Consider the following 15107-nt stretch of genomic DNA (forward strand, 5'->3'; position numbering starts at 1 on the left):
ATAGCCCTGCTTGCAGGAGCTGTTGGAGAGCTGGGGTGAGCCTGTGTGCTGTCATGGCAGCGCTGGTCCTGGCGCGGGCAGCCTGGGCTGGTGAAGTCTCTCCTGAAGCAGGTTATCAAAGCGCCTGCATTTTTCTTTAAAAACTATCTGGTTGCCTACCCAAAGGCAAGGAGGCGAGCCCAGTGGCTGAGGACTCAGCCCCGGCTGCTGCAGTGCAGGAGCAGACCAGGCAGTGGGGCTCGGGGCTCACGTGGAGGCAGGTTAGAGCCCAGTTGGTGGAACCCAAATCTGTAGTCAGAGGCACTCAGCACTGCAGATTAATGGCACGTAACGCAGACCTTGGGGCTGAGTTCCTGGCCCTTCCAACCCTTGATGATCTTGGCCTCACTCTGATTTTGGCAGAAACTGTTGGGTTTGGCTCATTTGCCTGGCAGTGCTTGGAATGCCCCAGTTGTGCCGAGCCCTTTCCCAGCATGCAGAGGGAAGAGTTGGAGGCTCACACCATTCTGCTCAATGTGTGTTTGCCAGGCACTTCCCTCCTTGGCCTGGGGAGGATAAGGGCTGTGTGCGGGGCCAGACTGCAGTAGCACGTCAGACAGGACTGACCCCTTTGTGTGAGGCCCCCAGGCCTGTAGAGAGGGAACGAGGGCTGGGGTAAGGCATGGAGTGGGAGGGAGCTGTGCTGTTGACATGGTACCTGAAAACACTGCACACTGGGGTGATGCATTGGCTGAGAGGTGTGCAGGCCTTGCACTGCCAGCGACGCTGCTGAGAACTCTGTTCTGTCTTGGGGCTGGGTTGCAGTAGAAGGCAGCCATGGAAATGAGGGTCTGTTACTGGGGAGACCCCCTGAGGAGCCGGAGCAGTCAATCACTGAGAACTCTCTTCTGGAGATCCTGGATGGAATAGTGATGATGTACAACCTTAGCGTCCACCAGCAGCTTGGTAAGGTGAGCAGGACTCATAGAGGAGAAGATCACAGCCCTTGTCGTGCTGGCTCACACTCGGGCCGGCATCTGTGACTCGTTGCAGTGAGCCAGCTCCTTTGTGCCCATTGAGCCACCAAAGAGGGAAGGCCACCTTGGCCAGTGTTCATGTCTGTCTGTGGCACAGCTTTGTTTTGTTTGTTGTTGCCTTCATCCTGGGATGATGGCTCTAGCACGAGGGGACCACATGTCTCCAGTAGGGACTGTAGATCCTGTCCCAAATTGCATTTGCTATGCTTCAGTGTCACTGGAGGTTGCAGCTGAGTCCCTGATCTCCAGCACTCTTCTCACCCCCATGTTTTGGGTAAGGCTGAGTCCTTTTCCTGGAGAATGGGAACTGAGTAACAGCAGAGTGCTGGGGCCTAGAGCACAGGGATGCTGGGCCAGATGGCTGTTCACCTGAGCAGCCCAGGGCACATTGGGATCTGGACGTCTGTGCTCAGCCCACCCAGTTCAATCCAGGACAGCGCGGGGCTCACTACTAGCATAGCATAGGGGGTTACAAGCTAGCATAGGTCTTGCTTTTGGTCCTTTAGCCTTTGCTATGTTTGAGCAACTGGCTGGGTTTGGTGAGGAGGAATTGCTCCTGTATCTGCAGTGAGAGCAAATCACTGCAGCTCCAGCCTTCTGACCCCCTGGCCTGCAAAGAGCAGCCCAGCCAAGGGACCAGAGTGCCACAATGCTGACTTATAAGGAGAGGCTGAAGGAACTGGGATTATTTAGTCTGCAGAAGAGAAGAATGAGGTGGGATTTGATAGCTGCTTTGAACTACCTGAAAGAGGGTTCCAAAGAGGATGGATCTAGACTGCTCTCAGTGGTACCATATGACAACAAGGAGTAATGGTCTCAAGTTACAGTGGGAAAGGTTTAGGTTGGATATTAGGAAGAACTTTTTCACTAGGAGGGTAGTGAAGCACTGGAATGGGTTACCTAGGGAGGTGGTGGAATCTCCTTTCTTTAGAGGTTTTTAAGCTCAGGCTTGACAAAGCCCTGGCTGGGATGATTTAGTTGGGGATTGGTCCTGCTTTGAGCAGGGGGTTGGACTAGATGACCTCTTGAGGTCCCTTCCAATGCTGATATTCTGTGATTCTATGGATGGTTTGCTGCTTTCCAAGGTCAGGCTGCTGAGAGCAGCCCAGCCAGGGGAGTGGAGCACCACGATGCTGGCTGGGTTGCTGCTCTTGACCATTCTGGAAAAGCTCTGTGCTGGCATCACTGATCCCCACTTGCCTTTCAGATGGTGGGTGTGTCCGATGATGTGAACGAATATGCCCTGGCACTGAAGGACACAGAGGAGAAGATTAGCCGATGTCCAAAGAAGGTAAGGAGTCCCTCTGGTAGCCCCCCCAACTTCCATCTTTGTAGCCTTTGCAGAGCCTTGTGGCAAAGGGCTCTGCCTTCTCTGCTGGAGGATAGCTCAAAATGGGGGCTGCAAGGAGGCTGTCAGGGAGGAGGGGCATGTGCACTGTGTGGTCCAGTTGCTGCTTCTCTAGAGTGCAGGCCCCAGCAGCAGGCCAGGAGGAATAGAAGCACAGGTGTTGCTCTCCATTTACTTCAGGGGCTTGCAGGCTGAGGGGCCTGCCTCATGGGACAGGTGCACTAGACTGGTCTGTTATGGGCTGTAGAGTTTCTATCCCCAAGGGTATTGAATAAAATAACCCTCCAAACCCAGCCTATGGCATAGATGCCTCTCTCCCCCCCGCCTCTTTTGGGTCTGGGCACCACCGCATGCAGCACTGGGGCTTAGTGGAAGGACACCTGGCTGGTGGTGCCACCAAAAAAACAGACAGAAAATGCCCAGAATAGTTTCTGGATCAGGACTCCTGCGGGTGGAGGGTAACTCCATCTGACCAGTCCTACCAAAGGCCACCTCTTAGAGCAGGTGATTTGGGGCTAATACCTGGGCCAAAGTTCCTGGTCCTGGGTTCTTGCTGGTCAGGGCAGTAATGGATCCCACCTGGGCGTTGCTCTGTTTCTGGCTTTCACTCCCCCAGCCTTCATATGGATGCCTCTTGGCTGGGCAAGACTGGACTCTGGTCCCTCTGTCCTCCCTTGCAAACCATAGAAGGGGGGGACCGCTTTTGTCCTGTCCATTCTGCTCTGCACCTTGCCTGTCTGGGCAGGGAGTGGCTCCTCACACCCGCTATGCTTCTTTCAGAGGAGGGACATCTATGAGGAGCTGGTGAAAAGCCAGAAGGTTTTCTCGGAGAAACTCAACCACCTGAGTCGCCGGCTAGCCTGGATCAATGTCACCATCTACTCCAAGGTGAGAGAAGCGTGTGCTGGGAGGAGCCAGGGGGAGGGTGGGCAGCAGTTCAGCCTGACCTGTGAAATTTTGAGCTGTGGGGCTTGTCGTATTGATTTTAATGGACTAGAGGGGCCCAGAGAGTCCCAGGGGTAAACGTGACCTGCCACTGTTCCTGTTTAAAACTCTTTAATGTTGATTTGGGGTGGGGTGAGCAGAGACCTCGACCTGCTAGTACCATGGCAAATGCACCATTACAAACCAGTCAGCATTTCAGTAAAGATCTAGAAAAAGAAGGAAACCCAGTTAACTTCACATTTCCAGTATTTTAAGTGGGGCTTTCATTGTAACAATATTTCTTCTCCTACCCCCACCCCCTCCCTTTGAGCTGTAGAGGCTTTGGCAGGAATGCTCCCTCGCCCCCCCATATCTAAGCCTTAGGTGGAAGTAAAGATGGTACTAGCTATTCTCTTTGGGGAAAAGAAAAACTGTGAGTTGGAATGGGCTGGAGCTGCCACTGCTGTTAAAGTTCAGTCCCCTTTCCACAAAACAGAGTGAGACAAGACCATGAAAAGGGGAAAAAACCACAAAGAGAAAATGCAGCTTCTGTCTCTGGGGCTGGCTCTGACTTGCACCCACACGGGCTCAGCATGTGGTCTGATCAGCCACTTCCGCACTTGGCAACTTGTCCCCGTGCAGGTCGGTTCAGGGAATTGCTTTTAGCTGTGTTTTTGGTTACAGGCTTACAGCAGTGTTGCAGAGCATATGGTCCTTAGAAGGAAAAAGAGGGCTAGGAAAACATAAAGCAGCGGGAAGGAGGGGAAGGGAGGCATGTGATAGCAGGCACCAATATCTTCATCCTAGGGAGTGATTGGGGTTTAGCTGGAGCTGGTGGAGGCAGCAATGTATTTTGGCTCCCTTTCTCTGACCCAGTCTGGTCAGAAGATTTTTCAGAATTAGGACAGTAAAGGCCCAGGGGTGGCTCCTGGAGGCCCTGGAGATTGAGGGTGATGGCTCACTGCTTTTGGGCAGCCCGTCTCTCAGCTAGCATTTGTTGTTCAGCAGCTTTTTCATTTGTCCCCAAAAGTCTTTTAAGGAACCTCCAAAAAAAGTAATGGGCAAAATAGCCCCTCCTCCCATTGTTTTCTTTACTGTTGGGCCTAATTCTTGACACTGGTTTTGGGTTACTAATTTATGGTCCCATTGCTCTTTTGTTTGCCAGGCATGATCCTAACCCAGTCCTTGAGTTAAGCCTTTTTGCTTGAACAAACCCAGTCCGTTTGTCTCCCTTTTGGACGTTTTCCCATTAACATTTATTATTATAGTTAATGTTTAAACAACTGTTGATCCACTGTGTCATGGTATACACGTAAAAGGTCTAGTTAGGTACCTGCTGAATCCACTTATGACTGACCAGCCCAATTTAAGGGTAACCTGGTTTGCTAGAAGTTTTACAGATGGACTCAGATGTTGTCTGAGTTGGAGTCCAAGATGACAGCACTCTGCTTTCTTTTTTCACTCTTAGCTTCCATCCTCTGGTTCAAAGCCCCTTCGGGTTGAGCTGCCCCTGGCTATCCACATGGCATGGTGCTGAGACTCTCCACTCAGTCCTCAGCCTCTTATCCTTCGTGCCCACAGCAACAGTCACTTCGGTATATTGCCTAGAACTTTTTCTGGCCTGCTTGGGTTGGAAGCTGAGTCTTTTGTGGCTGTGTTCTCCCCGGCAGGAGAAGATGCAGGACATATACTGGCTGCTGCGAGTGTGCATCCGCACCATTGAGCACGGGGACAGAACGGGCTCGCTCTTCGCCTTCATGCCGGAGTTCTACCTCAGTGTGGCCATGAACAGCTACAGCGCGCTGAAGAACTACTTCAGCCCTGTCCATTGCATGGAGGAGCTCCCCGGTGAGGAGGGGGCTCGCGCTGCCATCACTGCTGACTTATGCTGTGGCTTGGTGCTGGGCAGGACAAAGCTGCGCCTTGGCTGCAGGCTCCCAGGGGATGGCGGGGCTGCTTCCCCTGCCATGTGCTCATCTCTGCACCAAGTGCTGGCCATTTCCTTGGGGGGGGGGGGTGCAGCTTGTTGAGTTAGATTGGGATTCCAAAAGGGCCCATTGGGATTTCCTGGGCTTGGTCACCTGCTCTCAGCCTGCGGCATGTGGGGACTTGCAGGCAGCCAGGAGACCAAGCCGTCTTTGGCCATTATGTTGTCTTTATTATATGCTGCCCCTGCTTCTGCAGTGTGTTGTGGAGTTTGCCCTGTGGGTGTCTAGCTTGCCACAGTGGTGGCTGGCGGGGGGGTTGGAGACTTTGGCAGATGACTTTTGGCTTGGGGGGTGATGGAAGTAGCTTGGTTTGGGGCACAGAAGGGATGCCTACCCTCTTTGCTCCCTGCCAAGTATGGGGGTGACGAGCTGGGGTGTTTCTGTTAAAACCATCAGCAGTGAAATGGCAAACAGTGAAGCTGCCGTCACTGCATTTCAGAGCCAACACCTAAGGTGTGGAATAGGCAGTTCCCACTCCCTTCCTAGCAACCAGGCCTTTGCTTTCTAAGCCATCTTCTGCTCCAGTGGAGCTGAGAGTCTGTGGCCAATTCTGCAGCTGAAGTCGCTGCCGAGCTGGGGCCCTGCATGATTTGTGGTGCCTTCCTGCCCTGCTCCCCATCCTGAGATCCCCTTCAGGTTTAGGCCCTTCCTCAGCTCTGCCCTCCCCTCTGCTTCTGTGGGGTTAGCCCCATGCCTGCCTGGCTGGCGGATTGGGCAGGGCTGGCAGTCAAGGTATAGGGAGCAGATCTGAAGGCCCAATGCAAGCCAAGACCCAGGCAGTCACTGAGAGATGGTCAGCTCCCCCTGCGTCCCTGCCCCGAGTATCCTCTGCAATGTCTGGATTTCCTTGCTGGGCTACTTCCAGCTCTTTGTGTAGCCAATGGCAATGCAAGCCTCCCTGCTGAGTCCTTTGGGTCTGAGAGCCAGGCTGGCCAAGCTGGCTCCAGCGCCCGCCTGGTTCTGTGGCATGTGCTCCTGTGTCAGGGAGGAGGCCGTTTGGTGTGGTGTTCTGGCAGGTTTGAGTGAAAATCTGCTTGCTCTTTGAGGAGGGAAGGAGGGCAGGCAGGTGGGTGATACACGGCTTCTCTCGCAGTGAGAGGCAGCATGGGGCTGACATGGGCATCCCCCCAGGATGAGGGCTGTGCCGACTTGGGAGGGAGAAGGTCTGAGGGGCGACTCTCTGGCCTGGGCTCTGTCCGCGTGTGCAGTGCCTTGCCCGGCTGGCCCGCTGCTGCCGAAGTGCTACTCCAAAACGGCCCTGTGTGTGCAGCTGATTGAAGGGATTTGCAGACCTGCTGGCTCCTCTTGTCCAGCCCAGCCTGGTGTGTCATGGAGCCAGAGCCCTGCTCCTGAAGTATTCAAACTCTGCGGCAGAGAATGGTCGTGTCCAGCATCCCCAGTGGGGGCCCACCCTGGTAGTGTTTTCTAGCACTGTGTAGTAGAATGTTACGTTGCTCCTAACTGTGTCCCATGAGCATATAGGCCACTCAGGGCCACACTGCTGAGCCAGCTGCAGGAGCCATACCCTTTGTGTTCCCACCTTGAAGGGGCAGTTGGGCTCAGGTGTGCTTCCCTGAGCATCCTGGAGCTGCTGTGCTGGGGCTTCCCTGCTGTGCTGGGGCTTCCCTATGTCTAGCACCCATTGTCCCCATATGCGCAGCTAAGACTTGGAACTGTTGGTTATTTGCATGGCTGGCCTTTTGCTGGATTCCCCAGGTACCTGGCAGCCGCTGCGTCCGGGGAAGCTGACTCAAAGCGATGATGTCAGGCTCTCTGCGGGCTCAGGCAAAGACACCCATTCAGTTACTGTTCCCATGGTTATCGCTGCCCCACGTGGGGGAGACCTTGTTATGTTACATAGGAACCAACTCTGCCGCCAAGCTCCACAGCAGGGGTGGTTCCTGTGGCTGCCTGAGGGCATGGGACTGTGCCCTTCTCCACCTGCTCAATCCCTTTCCTTGCAGGCTATGAAGAGACTCTGACACGTCTTGCTGCCATCCTGGCCAAGCACTTTGCTGACTCCAGGATCATCGGCACTGGTGAGGATGTTCTCTTGGGGTGACTGCTCTGCCTGTTGGGGGTGAGGGCCAGGCAATGACCAGCACTCATCTTGCTGCCAGACCTTGCCCTGGAGCAGCAAGGGGCTGCTGGAATGCAGCAAAGGGGGCAGGCTGGCTGTTTCAGGGCTGCTGGGCACCCTGGGGTGGCTTTCCTAGCAATTGCTGAGGTTATTGCATTAGTAGGGGGAAGGGAAGGGGAGCAGAGAGTCCTAGCTACTGGCATGGGATGGGTTCTCCTGGGCGTGCTCCTCTGCCGATGGCAAACCCTGGGCAGCTGCCTGGAGGGCTCAGCACCATCCCTGGAGTCTTGGCTGGGCACAGATTGGCCATTTCTCAGAAAAGTCTTGCATTTCTCAGCTGCGTGGGGTAGGGGAATTCATGACCTCCCCGTTGTGCAGGTGATGGGCGGAGATGAGCAGGGACTAGGCAGTTCCCCTGTGACTGTAAAAGGCCTGAGGTGGCTTCAAGCCTGGCCCATGGCCTGGCGGCCTGGGAGGCTGCAGGATGGAGTGATCCTGCAGGAGGGGATCTGTTGCCTGTGTTACTAGGGCCCTAGCTAGCCCCTGGATTGTATCATTTAAAATGCCACTTGTCCCTCCTGCCGGGGACCAGTCCCTTCCCTGGCTCCCTGCATGGCTCAGTCATGGGCCTGGCCCTGCTGCATCAGCCTAGCCCCTCTCGTCTGCCCCCAGACATCCGGGACTCACTGATGCAGGCGCTGGCCAGCTACGTCTGCTACCCACACTCGCTGCGGGCCGTGGAGAGGATCCCAGAGGAGCAGTAAGTCCCAACCCGCACCCTGAACTGCGTGAGGAGCTGGGGTAAAGGAGCTAGGAGTGGAAGAGTGGGTGTCAGGACAGTGGGGCTTTGAGAGGTCCCTGGGTTGGAGCAGGCTGGGCTAAGGGCAGTAGCAGTGATTATGGCTGCTGAGATAGATCAGCTGCAGACTAGCCGGGGATGGGAAGATGTAGCTTAATTTTAACCCCTCCCCTGGGTGTGCCGCAGGTGTCGGCCCTGCCCCTCCCCAAGGTGTGCCACAGGTACTGGCCCTACAGACACTGGTGCTCTGCCATTCTCCCTCCCCTGCCCCTAGGAACCCCAGATGTGCCACCCTGCCCCTCCCTGTGTTTCTGGCTGCCAACATATCCCTTCCATCTGGCAGGCGAATATCCATGATGAGGAACCTTCTGGCTCCTTACGAGCAGCGGCCGTGGGCGCAGACCAACTGGATCCTTGTTCGGCTGTGGCGGGTAAGGTCCCACTACCTGTCGCTGCCAGCAGCCTAGGCCCATGCCTCTGAGGCCATCACTCAGCTGCAGACTAGAGGTCTCAGCCCTCTCCCTGACAGGCTGGGCAGCACCTGCGGTGTCCCCTTCAGCCTGCCTGGCACACCTCAGTGCTCTGCCGTGGTGGCCTGGGGAGCCCTGCCCTAACCCTTCCCTTGTCTCCCTCCCCGCAGGGCTGTGGGTTTGGATACAGGTACACGCGGCTCCCGCACCTGCTGAAAACCAAGCCTGAGGATGCCAATCTCCCCAGCCTGCAGAGTGAGTGGGGTGGGGGCAGGGTCTGGCACTGGAGCGCTCACGACATTGAGGAGGAGGCTGGCATCTCGTGCCAGGACAATTGTGGCTGTGGAGGGGGAGTGGGGTCTGGCACGAGGCGCTTGCAGCATTGTTGGGGGAAGGGTGGGGTCTGGTGTGAGGCGCTTGCGGCATTGGCGGCGGTGGGGAGGCAGGGTCTGGTGCTGGGGCGCTTGTGGTCTGGGGGCAGGGGGGAGAGTGGGGTCTGGCGCCAGGGTGTTTATGGAATTGAGGGTGATATTGGGGCACTCGCAGTTGGGGAGGGAGAGTGGCGTCTGGTGCCAAGACGCTTGCAGCATTGGGGGTGCTAAGGGCGGGGTGGGGTCTGGCGCCAGAATCTAGTGGGGCCTTGCTGGTGGGGAACCAGGGGTGTGTCCAGCAGGCCCAGCCGGAGGTGCTGGGAACAGCCCCAGCAGTGTGCAAATGCTGAGCCAGGGGCTCTTCAGCAGGTGATGGAGGAGGCGTGAGCAGAGGCTTCTTGGGGCGCCAGGGAACATACGATGGCAGAAGCCTGAGGGGGGCTTATTCCCTTCTCCATACCCCACTGCTCTGGTGCCCTTGTTCCATCGCACTCCTGTGCTGTTGTGGCCTGGGGCCTTGCTTGTGGACAGCAGCAGGGGCCAGGGCAGCTGGCCGCAGCCAGCTTTGCTGCAGCAATGACTGGAGCAGTGTCCCCCTGGCTTCAGCCAACGAGGAGTTGGAAGGGCCAGTCTTAGTCTGTTCGCTGGGGCAGTAGGTGATCTGGGGAGTCAGCAAGTTCTGTGAGCAGGCCATGCTGTTCCAAAGCGCCCCAGCTCCACCCAAGCCCTGGGCAAACCAGCTGCACTAGTGGCAGTGGAGGCCTCAGAAAAGCAAATGAATCCAAATGTCACACTGCCAGCCAGGCGCTTGGCATGCCCATGCGGGGTGCCAGTTAATAGAGGAGATATGGTGGCATCCTCCTTTCTGTGTCCTCCCTTTGTCTGTTCCCTTTGCTGCTCAGTCCCTGGAGTTCTGCTCCCTACATGGAGCTGTGTGAGGGCCACTGGGCCTTGGCGGCATGTGTGTGTACGTGCACACAAGCTGCTGGGTCTTGGGGTGTGGGTGTGTGTGCGTGCGTACTTGCAGCTGGGCTCTGTGGGGGAGTGTATGCACAAAGAAGCCGCTGGGCTTCGGGGTGTGTGTGTGTGTGTGTGTGTGTGTGTGCGCGCGCGCGCATGCAGCTGGGCTCTGGGGGTGTGTGTGTGTGCACATACAAGCCGCTGGGCCTCGCTCTCATTGGGTGGAGAGCTCTGGTGATGCCAGGTCAGCAGCTGGCACACCGCTCTGGGTGTGGGCGTAGGGCCCTGCAGCCATAGGTGCTGCACTGCGCCCTGCTCCCTCTGTAATGCCGCTCTTGTCTCTCTCTCTCTCGGGGGCTCAGGAGATCTGTCTGTTGCTAGCCTCCAGCGTAAGTTTGCTGTTTGCTCGGCCCTGTCTTGTGTGGTCGTGTAGTAGCTCTTAGTTTCCTTGTGGTGCTTCTCCTCCAGGTGTGCCTCTGGCCCTCCCCCCACCCACTCCAGTCCTGGTGGAGCCCTGGTGGGGGAGGGGCTCCTTGGCCTGCATCTCAGCTCTGTACCAGGGAGATGGGGCAGCTCATGCCAGTGCCCTGAGCTCGTGCTGCAGCTGTGCAGAGGGGGGGGCCACTCACCTAGGACTGCCATCACCATGGTGGTGGCTTCCTGGCTCATGGTGAAGGGTGGCTGCCTCCTTCCTGAGAGATGGGGGAGTTGCTGTAACTGGGGGGTAGACAGAGCTGGCAGATCCAGGGTATGAGCTGCACCAGCCTCTGCCTTGGCCTGCGGGCTAGAGAGTGCCTTGGCAACATCCCCATGTCCTGTGCTGGCAGCTGTGTGGCATGCTTGCTGCACCCCCAGGGCAGCGGTGGTGTGGCTCTGCTCCGGGGTGCCCCGGTATCTGATTGGGAAAGGTCTGAGCAAGCAGAGGAATGGGCCTGGCTCCCGTCGCTGCTAGTCTGTGCAGCCCCTGAACCAATAATGAATGCTGCTCTAATTGCAAGGGAGCACGTTCTGCAGAGATGCCCTTGGGTTCTGCCCCTGCCTGGGTGGGGCAGGAGGACAAGGGGCTAATTCCAATGCAGTGCCCATTGTGTGGGCTATGTCTCAAGGGTGGCTTGAGGGAAGTGCTGCTTCCCTGCCCCAGAGCACCAGGTCCAACTGTCAGAGGCGCCCCCAAGCATCTAGAGTCTCCTGCTGCATTGGGAGTCCAAGCAGGCTGTCTACGCTGGCACATCCCTTGCTCCCTTCTGGCCTGGTGGCCCTGGAAAGCAGGCCCACGTCCCTTAGACCTGGGCACTTTGGCCCTTGCTAGAGGCAGGATGGAGTGTTCAGAGGAGCAGCGTGCTGCCAGGCCAGGCACCCTTCCCTCCCTCAAGAGGGCAGGACAGAGTGCCCTGGTCTGCAGCATTCGGATTCCCTGCTGCAAGGGGGAGCGCAAGGGCCAGGAAGCTTCAGGCCCTGCTGCTCATTGTCTGGGCCAGTCCCAGGGCTGCTGTTGGTGCCAGTCGGTCCCTCCTGGGAGCAGGGCTCTGGCTGCTGAGACTGGGGTGGCTCTGCTCAGCAGGACATGCGGGGGCCCTGCACTCCAGGGAGCTGCTGCTATCTGCATTCCCTGCCGGGGCTCCCCACATGCAGGAACGTGACAGCCCCCCTGCTGCAGCAGGCATGGCTCAGTGCTGGGCCCTGTGGCTGTGGTAGTGATTAGGGGCTGCGGTGCAGTGTCCATTCCCCTCCCTTCCCCTTCTCTGTTGGGTAGTGCCTAAGCCCGAGCCCTATCTTTGCCAGGGAGGGACACTGGCTGAGCCGCATTGGGCCTCAGTGTGTTTGTACTGGGGGCTGCCAACACTGAGAGGGCTGAGTTGGGGAGCAATGGTGAGAGTGCTGAGAAACGGCCTTAGGTTCTCTGCATCAGCCTGCCTGGGCCAGGGGAGTGCAGCCCTGGGGGAGGGCTCTGCCCCACCTTAGGGAGGGAGCACCTTCCTCACTGGCCTTCTGAGCGCATCCGGGCAGGCCAGGGTCCAGGTGAAGGGGCGGGTGTCTGGGAGCAGGGCAGCGACTGTGGTGCTGGCGTCAGGAGAGGTTACTGCAGAGCTAGTCCATGGCTTTCTGGAGCCGAGCACGAGAGGCTTGGTTAGTGGTCAGCTGCAGGGCTGCTGTTCCCCTGGGAGGAAGGGAGGGAACAAGAGCCGTGACCATGCGCAGCTGTGGCCCAGCTTATGCAGGGCAGTGCTGGCAGCCCACAGACAAGCTCTGCTCAGAATAGTCTGTGGACCTAGCCTTACAGGGCACCTGCCATCTCTATTCACTGTCCAGCAGCTGGGCATGAGGGGCTGTCTGCTTCATGCTCAGTTTCCCGCCTGGCCTTAAAGTGCTGCATGGCACCAGGCCGGTGCCTATCCCAGCTGCCTGCCTCCCTGAGCTGGGCATCCCAGGCTGCCCCCTGTCCTAGTGCTGGGTCTGCCCTTGACGCTTCTGCCCTTTGGTCCTAGAGCCATGCCCCTCCACTCTTCTGCAGCAGCACATGGCCGATCTGCTGCGCAGTGACTGCGACATGACACCTAGCTTCCTCAACAGCGTCCTCAACCAGCTCAACTGGGCCTTCTCGGAGTTCATTGGCATGATCCAAGAGGTGAGTGCCAGGGCTTGGCTGGACAGCACCTAGTAGGGACCCCAACAGGCTATGCAGGGGTGGTTTCTGGGAACCAGGCCAGGGCAGCCTGCCTGCGGAGTCCAGCAGCACAGCCCTGACGAGTGCATGAGCGAGTGGAGGCCTCTGTTCCTTGCAAGGCCCTGTACTAAGCTGTGTCCTGTGCCTGGACAGATCCAGCAGGCAGCAGAGCGCCTGGAGAGGAACTTTGTGGACAGCCGCCAGCTGAAGGTGTGCGCAACGTGCTTCGACTTGTCGGTGAGCCTTCTCAGGGTGCTGGAAATGACTGTCACGCTGGCCCCTGAGATTTTCCTCGACTGGAGCCGCCCGTCCTCGGAGCTGTTGCTCAGGAGACTCGCCCAGGTACATCCCCATGCTGGGAGCCGGTGGAGCAGGCAAGAGCACCCCCTGCTGAGGGCAGGATGGCTTGAATAAAGAGCCCCCTTCCCTGGTGTCCCTGTTTAATCTACCAACCCAAGGGATCCAGCATCAGTTTCTCAGGCTGATGTACCTGCGGGCAGCTATTGTGGGAGAAATCTGGCTGACTCTAGGCGCTGCCAAGCCCTCCTATGTGATTAAGCTTTTCCAGCAGGCACCTCATCAGCCCCCTACCCCACAGAAACCCATTCCACGCGGAACTCCTTGCAACCCCATGAGGGAGAAGAGATGCATGCTCCGGACTGCACACTGAGGACCTCCCCATGCCAGTGGCTTTCACATGGCAGCTGCTCAGATCATGCAGAAGTGGCAGTTGTACAAAGCCGTGAGAGAGAGGAGATGCATTCATCTGCTTGATGTGAACTCAAGGGAAGCAGGGGAGGGAATAGCTGGCCTTACTTGGAATCTGAAATCAAGTTAGGGTGGGTATTCCAGACCTGGGTGCGCACTCTTGCTGTGCCAATACCCTTCAATCCTAATCGATAGCCCTCTGCTGTTCCAGTCCCTAGCTTCCACCCCTTCTCAGCTCTGCTAGTGCCCCCAGCGACTGACCTGCAGCCCCCTGCTGTTGCTGTCTTGGGATTTCCTCCTCCCCAGTTCTGCCCTTGCTCCTTAATCATGACCCACTACTATTTCCACCCTGGCACCTCCATTGCCGACCACAGCCCTGTGGCTAAAACTAGTATAACTAAAATCAGTTTAGCAACTTTCCTTCTGCAGTCTGCATCCACACATAGCCTTGAACTGACATAATGCTTGGTTTTACAAGTCCCCTTTGGTGTGCAGAGCAGCTGCACTAGCATCTTATTGAAATGAGGAGTAAAAGGTGACTTGACCCCAGGCAGAGTCCCTCTGCAGGGAGAATGTGTCTGTGAGCAGTGGGCTCTGACATCCAGCAGCTAAAGGCAGAGCACGAGCCAGGACAGGGAGCTGAATTTGGCAAAGATCAAATGAAGCATGACCCCAGCTGTCTGAGTGAAGCCCTAGTCCCTCGGAGCAGATTACCTGGGGGGCATTCTCCGTCCTGGGAATCTGTAAATCGGGACTGGATGTCTCTTTCCCAGAGCTCTGCTCTGGCCAGCCACCAGTCATTGGCTGGAATTGCGAGGTGTTGTTCCCTGGCCTGTGCTAGGCCCAAGGCTGCACTAGGTCCTAAGGCTCTCCTCTGTGTCTCCACTCTGAGAGGTTGCTTTGGGCAAGGCCATGTCATCTGGCCAGGGCTCCAGGCAGGGGACGCTGTGCCAGGAATGACTAGGTACAAGCCCTCTGGGGCCCACATTGGCCAGCTGAGCTGGCAGCACAGCTCTGAGCCTAGCCACCCGCCAGAGTGCAGTGGCATACCCCTCGCTTTCTGTTGTAATGGGGAGCTGCAGGAGGGGTGCAGTACAGGAGATGGGAGCACCACCAGCAGCTTTCCCTAGCATACTGTTGTGTGCCATGCCTGTATCCCAGGATAGACCACAAGAGGGTGTGATGGCAGGGTCAGACAGCGTGTAGCCAAGGTGGGGCCTCGCTGCCTGAGAGGGGACATGGCCAGGGAAGGGGGTTATACAAATACAGGTAGGGCAGAGTGAGGGCTGGGTGGGGTGGGGAGAGTGAGAGTAGGCCTGTCTGCTCCCATGGCTTGCCCTGCTGCAGACAGAGACCACTGGGTGCCCAGGTGGTGCTGTCACCAGACCCGCCCTGTGCCATGGGGGTCCCACTGGAGCCAGCCCTACCTACTTGGCTGCACCAGGGATTTGCTTTCAGCTGAAAGAAGAGAAGCCATGAGGGCAGCAGAACAAGTGTGCTGAGTGAGCTGAGGTGGGCTGTGTGCTGGAAAGGGCATGGCCAGAGGCTCAGCTGTCCCAGTGGGGGTTCGCCCTGGAGCCTAACAACATTTGGTTTCACTGCCAGGTGAGGCAGAAGCCTGCTGCTAGTCTGGGTGGAGCTTGGTTGTATGTGATTTGCCCAGCAGCCTCCTGGGCCTGAGCTGTTTCCTTGCTGTGCTTGGGGACCAGCAGTCCTAGTCCTGTTAGATCCTGGGCTCAGCAGAGAGCTCCTCAGGCAATTGGCAGTTGTTAGCCAGC

At 57.3% G+C, this 15107-nt stretch overlaps 1 protein-coding gene across 7 annotated transcripts in view; it reads left to right on the forward strand.

Annotated features, from left to right (window-relative positions):
- Positions 1-15107, forward strand: part of RNF123 (ring finger protein 123) — a 138996-nt gene that overhangs the window by 65992 nt on the left and 57897 nt on the right. For 6 of the 7 annotated variants that reach the window (XM_030570618.1, XM_030570622.1, XM_030570623.1 and 3 more), the window contains 10 exons: positions 805-950; positions 2224-2307; positions 3145-3252; positions 4959-5136; positions 7241-7315; positions 8029-8116; positions 8499-8586; positions 8796-8880; positions 12443-12582; positions 12775-12963. In XM_030570618.1, the coding sequence (XP_030426478.1) occupies positions 805-950; positions 2224-2307; positions 3145-3252; positions 4959-5136; positions 7241-7315; positions 8029-8116; positions 8499-8586; positions 8796-8880; positions 12443-12582; positions 12775-12963 (1181 nt within the window). The remainder of the gene's footprint in view (positions 1-804; positions 951-2223; positions 2308-3144; positions 3253-4958; positions 5137-7240; positions 7316-8028; positions 8117-8498; positions 8587-8795; positions 8881-12442; positions 12583-12774; positions 12964-15107) is intronic. The other variant, XM_030570621.1, reaches the window with a different exon arrangement.

Source organism: Gopherus evgoodei, chromosome 7 (assembly GCF_007399415.2).
Source record: "Gopherus evgoodei ecotype Sinaloan lineage chromosome 7, rGopEvg1_v1.p, whole genome shotgun sequence".
Lineage (NCBI taxonomy): Eukaryota > Metazoa > Chordata > Testudines > Testudinidae > Gopherus > Gopherus evgoodei.